General features: G+C 36.5%; 1 protein-coding gene across 1 annotated transcript in view; it reads left to right on the top strand.

The window, feature by feature from the left end:
- ABCA13 (ATP binding cassette subfamily A member 13) overlaps positions 1-12196 on the top strand; it is a 165614-nt gene that overhangs the window by 27504 nt on the left and 125914 nt on the right. Inside the window, 24 exon segments of the mRNA XM_049830140.1 lie at positions 2-79; positions 82-232; positions 234-266; positions 268-693; positions 695-896; positions 898-920; positions 922-960; positions 962-1125; positions 1128-1277; positions 1280-1456; positions 1459-1702; positions 1704-1823; positions 1825-1863; positions 1865-1979; positions 1981-2152; positions 2155-2395; positions 2397-2473; positions 2476-3451; positions 3453-3530; positions 4939-5061; positions 9614-9723; positions 9726-9796; positions 11141-11144; positions 11249-11439. Of these exon segments, the coding sequence (XP_049686097.1) occupies positions 2-79; positions 82-232; positions 234-266; positions 268-693; positions 695-896; positions 898-920; positions 922-960; positions 962-1125; positions 1128-1277; positions 1280-1456; positions 1459-1702; positions 1704-1823; positions 1825-1863; positions 1865-1979; positions 1981-2152; positions 2155-2395; positions 2397-2473; positions 2476-3451; positions 3453-3530; positions 4939-5061; positions 9614-9723; positions 9726-9796; positions 11141-11144; positions 11249-11439 (4004 nt within the window).

Here is a 12196-nt window from a genome sequence, read left to right as displayed (position 1 = left end):
AAATGCCTGCTAAATAGTGGGTGTGTTGATTTTTATCTATTAAACATTACTTCTGTAGATCATTTGGCAGAGGCTTACAATTTCTGCTTCCATTAAATAGTGTTCTGTCTAGTATAACAAACTTGGGAGATAAGGTAAGTGTGCCTTCTGCTTTGCACTGCCCTTTTACGTGGCTGCAAACCTGGACAGAGACTTTTGAAAAAGCATCCAAAATCTTAAGTTTGAATTCAACCTTTTTTTTGTCTAAGAAATGATTTGGCAAATCTGTCTTTTAAATGCAACTCATGAACTGTGCAACAATACAGCTATGGTTATTGTTGAAACTGCAACAGCAATAATGAATCTATTAAAATTAATATTTGAAGGAAATGGAGATTTAAATGACTGGAAAGATTTTGAAGCTTTTCTTGCTAATCTTCAAAGCGTATTTAACAATGCAGTTGATGTCACAAGATCACTTAAAGGTAACAGTTTAGAAAGTGTTTTAGAAATGATGGGTGTCATGATAACTGAATTGCAGAAATCTGTACTGAAGGTTATTAATGGAGGGTTTTCAATTTCTTGGCTTGAGACTTTTGTCTCAGGAGGATCTGAGGGAGAAGATAGGGGTGCTGGTGTATTTTCCATTGGATATTCCCTTTCTGCCATTCTCACGGTCTCCCAAAAGGAACTTGGAATTATTCTCACAGCGATAAGACACAACTGCTTTATTTAAAAGTGTACCTCAAGGGAAATGTATAGTTTGTATCACCATTTCCCAGAATATTATCAAACTAGTTTTGGACAACACTCTGAAAGACATAAGCTGTTCCCAAACAAATTTTTCATCTCATCTCAATTCCTTCCTAAACTTTTATAGTACAGTGGATGAAGCAGAGGATTGTAACAGATACATGATGGATACATGCATTAAGTAATCTCTGAAAAATACAAGTCACCTTCCTACCTTGAAAGTGCAAAACTTTTTTTTTTTACTGAAATCTCTGAGGAACAATGAGACAGATGCTAAGCTAATGAACATGATGGACTTTGTTAATATGATTTTTAATTTGATACTACCTGAATGTTCTCTAACTGGTTCTGATGTGATTTGTATAAATGTTTATTTCAATATTATAGCAGAAACATTATTGTCCCTGAATTGTATGTAAAAGATGACATTAGTGTGCTTGAATTTATTTTTACACTTTTAAATAACTCTGGAAGGCAAATAAAAATGGTTGACAATGATTTAGTGGGGGACTCACGGTATGCATCAAATAAGACCCATTTTAGTCAGTCCATGGATTTAACAGGACTTTGAGGATGTTCCTTAATCCTTTTTACCATGTTCAGCTTGCATCAGTAGAACTTTTGGCAGAAATTCGAACTCTTATGAAAAATAAAACTTCTGAAATCCAAGAAGACAGCTCTGCTCATTTGGATATTGAGATTAAACCTTTCTTGCATGAGAAAAATACCATTTTTTGATGGAGTTCTTTCAATATGTGACTAGTATATTTGACTCAAATTTCATGGGTGAACACAAAACATTTTTCCACGTACTAATAGAAATAGCAGTTCTGAATATTGGACTGGTAAGGAAGGCACAAAAATTTTTCAAGTCTTCTAGTTTTACTGGCTTTCCATTAAGCAATGATAAAGAGTTTCTAAAGCATGTGGTAGCCTTGGTCCAGAATATGAGGAACATGGATGTTGAGTTCTTTAAGTAAATTCAAACAAGCCCAGAGGAGCCTAGATAATTTCTTTAAAAACATCAAACCTTTGTATATTGAGAACTCTGAGTTAGGAATGTTAATGGACTGGTGGGGGGATGCATTTGAGAGCAATTTGTTGGAACCTGACTGGCTTATGGCAAATAACTCTTTGAAGAAGATCAGCTCTATGATGTAGAAGAGATGTTCTATCTCCTTCTCAATGTCGTCAGCCTTACAGGAAGATTAGCTTATGGAAACATCACAGAAGCATTAACTGAAGTTATATGCTTTCATACTGACTCAGGAAGCAAAAGTGCCAATGTTTACTGAAGAGGAGTTCTCTAATCAAGTAGGAAGTCTTCTAATGCTACTGGATACACTGACAGGTATGTCTGATGACCCTGCGGAGGCCTCAATTTGTTTTTCTGCAGCATTCTGCTGGACTCTCGCAAAGCAACACCTCAGATTTTTAAACCTTGTGACTTTGTGCATAGTAATCTTACTCTTGGTTACAATGCAGTCACTGAAGTCATTAAGGAGCTGAAACTCATCACTCTGGAGAACAGTTCCCCCTGCACTATGGAAGACTTTCAGATGGATGTCACTTGCAATCTGACTTGCTTTTTTCATCAGATCAAAGAATGGAACTCTATTCTGAAGTTTTCTGAGCTCCATCATGTAAATGGCTCGGTTCTCAAAAGATTTTTGGAATGAGCTATCCCTCTATGCTGTGCCACTGCAGATGAATAATGCATACTCAATGCATTGTTCCTCCACACTCGAGACAAAGTGGCTTTACAAATTGTAGAAGCACCTGATGGTATGCCAGTGGCAGAAATGAAGATGGCCAAAGGTGCTCTTGAACAGTTGGGTGATCTTTATGGTGGTATAAGTTGGAACAGGCATTCAAGAGCATCACTTACAAAGACTGCTCTTAATAATGTTAAGAATATGACCAGTGAAGTTTCTGGACCCCTAGATACAGAAGCTGTCCTTTCTTTTCTTTCTGTAATTCAGCCTTTAATGACGCTGTCTTCTGTTGGAGACTAGACATAATCAATGCTTATGATATTGCCAGCTTTAAATGGAAACAGCGATATATCCAATAACTTTGAGAACTTCTGGTTTCCTATAGCAACAGGCATAGAAGATTTATTGGTGAATTTTAATGATAGACGCTTATTTGTGGTGATAGACCAAGAGTTTCAATTACTAAGGTTAGTCACTGGACAGTCCTCTTCAATGGCTCTTGATATTTTAATAAAGCAGTTTAATACATCATCTGTAGAGGCTATGTTAAGAAATTTTGAAGACATACAAGAGATTGTGAACAGCTTTCTATATGAGTGTAGCAACAAAAATTATTCTAAAATAATGTATGCTCTAATTCTTCTTATGACTAATGAAAATTCATCAAATGACCTACTGCTGGTTGTCAAAGACATTATTGACTTTCTGGAACTATTCCAAGATACATCCAAGGAAGATTACACTGGTATGTTGTTTGTTGATCATCGTCTTAGCAGAGAAAAATTGAAGAATACTCATACTGATAATTCAGTTTTGCTAAACAGTCTCTTCCATGTAATTGCTCATCTTGCTGTTGTGGAAGCAGCTCTGCATACAAACAATATTAAGCTTCAGATAGTTGACCTCATTGATTCATTTTTTGATAATGTACAATATAGAGAAGTTGCTACTCAGTCCTAAAACAGAACTCTGGAGAGCATGAAAGAGATCTTGCAAATGATATTTGTTTACCACAGAGCATGACAGGAACAAAATAACATTCTTACTAAAGGATTTGTGTAAGGATATAATGGCAGAAATGAGGTGAGCATTTCCCATCTGCTCATTTTGTCAGTGTGCTGACAAAGACAGAAGGGCTCGCTCTTTGTGAACAGCTCAGTCAGAACTTTTAAGTTAATTACGGTTTCATTTCAGATTTGTGCCTTTGAGTAAAACAATATTTTGTATCACCTTATGTTGTTCAGACCAGCCATATTTGGTATCACATTATACTGTGTGGACCAGGTTATGGATGTATTGGTTATCAGTATTGATACTCAAGGTGGTTTCTTTGGAATTAGTGTAGAACCAAATATTTGAAGATACTAGTGTTTTAAAATCCTTGCAGGTCTGAACACTGAACCCACAGTTATTGGTGGACAACAGTAATTTTGGCTGTGGTGCTAAATATTAGAGGAATGATTGGGACTAATGTTTTGTGAGGTTTTTGCTGGCTGTTTTTTCATTCTGTATCTAAATGTAGCTATAATGCATTTGAAATGTCTTCAGCTTAGATTTGCTGATGACATATGCAAACAAGATGACTCTTTTGGGGCTATGGTTATAGTGTCTAAGTTGTTCAGTTTAACAAATAGAGTTTCTGAAGGAATTTTGAGCCCAAGATCATTTTTGCCAGATTACTCAAATCAAATGTGATCTAGCAGCAGAGGGAACTCTGCTTCAGGAAGATGTTTGCTCATAATTTATTTAATAAAAGTACTGCTAGACTGGAATTGCTGCATTTAAGTAATACTCACTGAATGAATCTCACAAGATGGTTGCTCCAAACAGCTTTAGGGTGTCTTGCTGGTAGAGCTACTGATCCTACTGACATAGACCAGCTGAGAAGTGGCGTATTGACATTGATGCATGACTCTGATGTGGTATTTAGACCTTTATGATTAATTTTATGCAAATATGTGAAACCAGTGGTCAGCAGGGCCAGGTATTGGCTAAATGTGTAAAAACAAACAAACAAACAAAAAAAAAACCCAACAAAAAACCAAAACCCCAAAAAACCCACCCAAAAACAAAACACAAAAAACCAAAACACAAGCAAATACTTGGAAAGTGCTTTATCTTCCCTAAATGCTGATTATCGGGGATTTTGAGTATTCTGCTCTTTGCTGTCAAGTCAGTATATGCTGACTTGTTGTCAGCATTTCTAAAGCTGTTTTCCTAATGTACTTTCTAGCAATCCTAAGGTGTTAAGAAAGCTGATGACTTGCTACCTTGATGAAAACCTGTTTGGGTTTGTGGTTTGGTCTTTTTTTTTTTTAACATGGAACTATTATGTTCTGATTTTGAAATGGTTCAGACAAATGTAATAACCGTTAATATTGACATTCTTTTATGGTCCATTGAAGATTGCAACCATACCTAGTCACTTGTTGAAAATTTTATGTGGTATCCTTGTTATGAAAATAATGCTTTCTTATTAATCTTTCTGCAGAGCATCTAAAATCTGCAAGATTCTTCAGAAACATTTATACCCTGCTAGTGTTCTAGCAGGGTTGCAGAAGTTGCAGTTTACCATTCTGAATGTTCTAAAAATCTTTTCACGTTTGTTACTAAAGTAGTGACTGTATGGGTCACCATGTATGCTATATCTATAATATTAAGGCTTTACACTACTTTTTGTTAAAATAAGTTAATTTGGGTGATGCGAAGCAAGGCAAGCATACTGATGCCTGGAAATTAAACCAACAGAAGCACAAAAAAAATTGATGCAGATCATGTAAAGGGATGATTTCTTTTTGGAGTGGTCATGTTGATTCAAAAATCTGAGTGGAAGCAGGAGGTCTTGCAGCTCCTCTTCTCTTATTTTTAGCCGCGTGCTCTTTCCCTTTCTCCTGGGCTTACTCTGACGCAACAGGACATCTTCCTTTTATTTGACTTACAAACCTAGCAGAATATTGTGTACATGTTTGGGTTTTGTCTTACCTCTTTTACTGGATGTTCTTCTGCCAGGCCAGGCCAGTGAAGTGAGTCAAGGCACAAAGGGTGTTTTCAATGAACTAGAGTTGCCACAAGGCAGTATATAGTTGATAGAAAGGAAAAATGGGGCAGGTATATAAAGAAAGTGGTACCTCCCACTTACAGCTATGTTGAGCCAGTGGAATGGCTAACTGTAGCTGAATAATTTCACCTTCAATGAATTGTTCAAATTTTAACCTGTTAGGCTTGTTTTATTCCTTGCATATAGGCCCCCAAGATGAATACTTCAGGAAAGGTTCTGTATTGACCTAAGGGTGTAATTTCATATTATGCTTTCTTTGGAGAAACCAAAGACTTTGCTGTTCAAACTTCACATTTTAACACAACTATGCCCAGAATTCTTTGCAAAGAGCAATTAGGAGGCATTAACCTGTCATTCTAGAGCAATGGATGAGATCAGTAATGTCTTATGCCAACTTCATTTCCAAACAAAACATAAGATGTGATTACAACCCCATCCTGACTATCTTCTCCAGTCTCCTGTGACTGATGTAGTTCCCAAAGAGTAAAACAGTAGCAATGTTGAACTCAGAATAAGGGATACTGGAAATGTGTGCCAGGTACCTGGGATCTGTCTTTGATCTCTGAAGAACAGTCTATTTATTGAGAGAACTAAGATTAAGGAACTAAATTTTTGTCGTTCTTATTTCAATACTCTGGTCATAGGGATGTTTCATAATGTTCCATTTGATATAGAAAACATTATGAAAACTAATGAGAAAAGAGGAAAACTGCTTGACTTGGTTTGCATTACCGAGTTGCATTGTATTACTTCTGTGAGCAAGATCAAGGTTTGCTTGTGTTGCCGAAATCCAGAATAAAACTCCTTAACAGCAATGAGAAGTTAAGAAGCAGGCACTCCTTTATTGCAGTGCTGGGCACACAGGGGATCACTCCACCTAGTGTGTGCACCTGTCTGGTTTAATCATGCAGGTTAAATACACACCTGTTATACATATTCACTAAATTTCTGGGAAATGTCATACATAATCATCAACTTTCCGATAAATCATTAGCACATGTAAATGTCCCTTTATGCTGGCATGGTGAAGACTCTGGTGGTCTTCAGAAGCCCTCTGGTGGTCTTCCATAGTCTTCCTCACTTTGTCCAATAGTTGACCTCTCTTATATGATTCTGCGCAGTATGATTTTCACCATCACGTATTACATTACATAAGTACATTCAATGTTAATTCTTAAATGTAACATTTCTAATGATTGGCCCTTCAGTCACACCACCTTATCAATATTCTTATACTGAAACATTCCTAGGTTAAACTTACTTAATTCCACAAACTGGAATCTTGATGAAAGTGGGGTTTCCAAGCAACAGAACTAAGGTCTGTAACAATTTCTCTTGGTTTCTTAGAACAGAACACTACAAACTAACAAATCTGTCAAAGTTTCTATGGTTAACTAATTTTAGACAATACTTATTTTCTTATTATTGTATACAGCACATTTTGTATGTTCCTAAGTTTCTGTAACTACACTATGAGCTTCAAACCCCTATATTCTACAATATTTACCTTTTGATCAAAGCCAGCTTATAAAAAATTTTAACTTATCAAAATATTTGTAACACTTGCTTTAGCAGCGGTGGTGAATGTTTATTATTCTTCCTTCTTGACTTATGAACCAAACATAGGGGAAAAAGCATGCGGGAAAAGGCGAGCTTGATGCTTCCATAAATCAGAATTCAGCTGTCAAGCCAAACTTCTTCCCTGCTATCCTGTGTACACACCCACTACAGGCAGGGGAATGGAGCTTTTTTCCAGGGATGTGGGAGCTGCAAGCTTGGGTAGAAACTTCCTCCGTGGATGATCAGGTGATAAATATCCCCTATATGGATTCTTTATCCCTAGATATGCAAAATTTCTATGTCATGCTGTTTCCGTCCACTTTATTTATCTGTCTCTTGAATATTGTCTAAAAGGTGGATTGTCTAAGTTTTCTGAGTGATAGATGTGTGTTGTTATTGCTGCTGTTTCTTGTGATCCCAGTGATTAGTAGAAGTCATGAAAAATGCTACCAAAGTTACAGGTTCTCTCTTCTGTTAATATTTGTATGACTGAAAAGAGATGGGGGTACGTTTGATATAAACTGATCAGGTCAATCAAGCAGCCACTGGGTGTCACTGATGCTCCAGTTGCAGAAACAGTTGCAAGTTTTGTTTGTGAAAAGTGTGGCTATTAAAAAGGCAGTTCAGACCATCATAACTACTTATAGATGATTCATTCTTCTCTTTCTCTGGCAGTGTGACTGCCTTTATTGTTAGCTTGTTATTTTGATAACCAGTAAATGGTAATGAGAGAAGTCATCTGGAAGCAGTTCAGTTAAATGGTATTTGGGGCACCTTTGATCTTTTGGAATAATAATGCTAATCAACTGAATTTTCAAATGTCTTTCCTTATTTTTTTTGTCAAAGTCCTATATAGAGTTTAGATATATGTGCACATCTCACACTTGCATGTCTATACAGAATTGTTTGTTTGCTTAAGTGCTTAAATCTTCCCCCAGTCCAACTGAGGCATTAAAGCCTGTCTCTTACTGACTACGCAAGATGCACAAGTACTTTTTTTAAGCTATAATTTAGGCATGTCTGTTATGTTTATGGTATATATAGCCACTGTCTGGTAAGCCTAATAATCGTTGCAGTCCCATGTTTCTGTGATTGTATACTACTACTGTGCTTCCCACTGGAACGGTAGGAGTTAAGCCTGTGAGTTGTTTGCGCGCTTATTGCACTTACCCTTAATTTCCACCACAATATTATGCTCTGGCCATGCTCATTGCCATGTAATTAAGTGTTTTGAAACTGCTCAAAACCTCTAACTTGAAGACTGTAAGCATTCATTTACTGAACATAGGAGTTTGGATTACCTTTGGTACTCACAAAACTGCAAGGAAACTTCAGAGGGACTTAATCTAGTGGATAAAATGCGGAGTGGGTTCAAACTGGACCAAAATGGTGATATTAACATGGGGCATGAGGAAATAAATTTAAAATTCTATCAGTGTCAAATTTCCTCTGCAGGAAGTAGTCCAAATCAGTATCCTCTTATGCTGGTAGCAGAACTATATTTATATTTGTATTCTGTTCATTGTACATATACCCCCGTAAAGTGAATATTTAAATATATAGGAAATACTTTGGAATCATAAAGGCAAAATTCTGTTCCAGAATAAAAATCTAAAAGTCAAATTAGTAAGCTGGAAATTAAAATGTTCATAGGAATTAAAGAGTTAAATCGCATATCTTGATCAACTTTGGCTCCTGATTTGATTTTCTTGGGGATCCTCTCCCTCACTGAGTACTATTAATAGCTATAGATGTGTTCAGTTGAGGCAGTAGGGGCAGGTTCTCTCCTAAGGACTACAGTGGGGCCCTGAGTACTGGACTTTGGCTCCTACAGACTCTGAACTTGTAATTTTTCTGGACTTGCTGCCATTTGCTTTCTTTCAGGCGTTTCAGGAGAAAGGGTAGCTAAGAACTTCTGAAATATCTGGGCTGCAAGTATTTGTCTTTTGGTATGACACTTTTGTAGGAAAAAACAAACCATCAGTATCCAACGAGTTTTTATTGTAGTCTTGCCCAGGGTCTGCTTAGGCATTTGTCCCTTCATCTGCTATTAAATAATAACACTTCAAAGGAGTGTTGAACTGAGAAATGTAAGCTGGCTCAGAGTGAACATTGTGCCATATAGGCATCCCTAAGTGTTAAATTTGTGTGTCCTCTAAAAGAAGGAAGGTCCACATTGATAGTGATTTGCACAGTTAGATTCTGGTCTTTAGGTGTTTCTGCAACAGAGGCATGTACCTGCTAGAATGGGTATGTTCAGCATTGTAAATACGCCTGCTTATGGTATGAATGCTCATAGAATGAATGATTGACCTGTTAAAAAATGAAAGTAAACCTTTATAAAAAGTATACTTCACCTCCTTATATTTACATAGAATATAAAGTAAGAACATACCTATCTGATATAGAGCTGTATTGTTCATTATTTCAGGTCTGTTGATGACTGCAAATTGTCATGTTAATGTGACACAAATTCTCACTATGAAAGAAAGATGCATTTCAGGGAGAAAATTTTTAATACACATACATGATGATAGTTTTTTCACAGTGCCTTCGTGATAACCCTAACTGGAAGATGTGATGAACAAGTACTTAGCCTGCTGCTAAAGCTACCTGAAAACACTAAAACTTCCCTAGTGGTGGAAGAATTATGTTCTTTGCAGCACTGGACTTGCATATCCTGTTTGTACTGATTATACAGAATCTGAACTTATGTCATATCATTTACAAGGTAAGATGGGGGAAAAAAAGCTTTCGGTTCCTATGATTTTCTTTTGAAGGTGATCTGAAGCATGCAGGTAAATGAATGAGTAATTCTATTATTTGTTCAGATGTTCTTTCTCTGTGGAAGCAAACACTGGACATACAGCAGTTTTTGTGTTCATTTAGCTCCACAAAACAAACACAACAGTCAAAGAATGGGGTTGGTAGATGCTGCTGTATTCCATTTCTTGCTTCCTCAGGACAATTATCACTGAGGAGTTAATTATGAAAGATTTAGAGAAAACACAGGAAGTTGAAGACGTAGTTTTATTAATCCTTAGCGGTGTTTGCAGTTCATGCAACTAGTCACTTCTTAATTTGCAAGTGTGGAAGGCTGATCTGGCATCATTGGAACTAAATCAAGCATAGGAGCTCACATTACAAGAATTACAAAATTATTTTATAGGCAAAAATCATAGCACTCTGGAATGCATTTTATTTGCTGTAGAAATCATGTTTGCAATTCAGGTGGCTCCTTCAAGAAGTTTTTCAGGATGAGCCTCTCTATAAGAACAAACCTTCTATATTTGCTATGACCCAAGTCAAATGGCTTTCACAAGAATAATACAGTGCTAAAACTATAATAAAAAGGATGCAGAAGTCTGTAGCAAAACTGTACTATCTGTACAACTGTAGATAATCTGGGATCTAGTGTGGGTTTTCAGTGAGATAATATATTTACTTGTAAGAGCAAAATTACTGGAGGGGATTTCTGATAGTTAGCAGATGTTTATTTCGGTTCTTTTGGGGCAATTGATTGTCAGAACATGAAATATTGTAACTACAAACTGAGAAGTAGTTATAACACCGGGAGGAAGAATATTTTGTTCTAAAGCTGTAGGTGCTGGGTTATATTCTGGATGCTGCATGCACAGTTAAACAGGCTGGCTGCACACTTTTAAAAACAAGACAATTTCCCAGAATAGGTTAAGATATCGGGGAGGAGGGGTGAGATTTCTACTTTCTGAATTATCTGCCAACCAGGGGTGGGTGGTGTAGAAAAAACCAGTGCTTACTCTGATGGGTTTTTCTGCTGAACCCTACTGAATTGTAATGAATTCTTAGCAAAGAACAAAAAATGTTGTCAGCTCATCCTAAATTATTATGGCAGTTTTGCTAATTTTTTAACTGAATAAGTTTGGTTTTTTTACAGTTTCTTTTAAGTGTAAAAGCAGGTGAAGGCTAGGGAGAATATTAAGCACAGACATTATTACAGTAGGTAGTCAAATAAAGGTGGATAAAATAAAGACACTCAGAGAAAGCAGCTGAAAGGATATAATGAGATTATATGGTTTTTTATCATCATGCATAGGCAGGTAACAATGTATCAGTTTGTTTTACCATATCTTCTAAATAACCTATAAAAGCAAAGGAAATAGAGGGAAAATTTGTAATGCCCAAACTTGCATGATGGAAACAGCAAACAGCGAACTGAACATTAGTCGAATAAGGAATGAAATGCACACAATTATTTTAGGAAAAAGGCTGTGCATACAAAAAATGCAAAGGAGGAACAGTGTGACAGGCAAGTTTGTTAACATGGAAAACTTTCCAGTGTTCCTCCAAGGAGTTAAAAATATTGGTGTGCTTGACATCTCTGCATTGCAGCAGGTACGTGTATGATTTCAGTATGCAAACTTAATTCACATCGTGAGGTGCTTTGTTCGGGATGTGTGCTTAGTAAGGAGAAACACTAATAGAAATTGTGTCCTAGAAAGTTGGGAACTTAGAAAGAAGGGAGTCCATAGACCCTAGGAAAATTCATTTGATTTCTTTCAAGCATTCTGGTCACTTTGAGACTATTGATGGTTTTGGTCATCTCTTTTTTTGTTGACTTATGACATCATAGTGTAAGTTAATATGGTGTTAGGCTACTGATTAATAATAGCATGCATTATCTGTGATTTGGAGATAGCCAAGGTTTTCTGCTAATACTGTATTTTTTTTGATGAGCAGATTATTACTTTGTTTATAAGAAATAACTTTGCTTTTTCAAAGGATAAGATTTCAAGAGAGCATGTGCAGTTTTTGTATCTGCCATGGGTTTCTGTTTGTATCACTTCAGGTTTTTGTGTGATAGTTCTGCTTGATATTTAAAAAAAAGTGACATGAGGTGTCAGTGAGGATATTTCTTTTGTCCCTGCCTTTTAGGGCAGTTGCTCTGTGTGCATCTATACAGCTAGCACAGTGGTGGATCTAGTATTAAATAAATCAGAAGAAAGATTTCTCTTTCTAAGCAGAGTCCAATTCCGTAAGAAGACCTGCTGACCCCTATGGCATTACCTTCTGGATTTGCTATTCTGTGTGGAAAGTTTAGGATTTAATCTGGTTCTAAAATTGCGAACCTCTGAAAGATCCTTCAGTGGTA

Source organism: Accipiter gentilis, chromosome 27 (assembly GCF_929443795.1).
Source record: "Accipiter gentilis chromosome 27, bAccGen1.1, whole genome shotgun sequence".
NCBI lineage: Eukaryota > Metazoa > Chordata > Aves > Accipitriformes > Accipitridae > Astur > Astur gentilis.
This window is presented reverse-complemented; position numbering and strand designations above follow the sequence as displayed.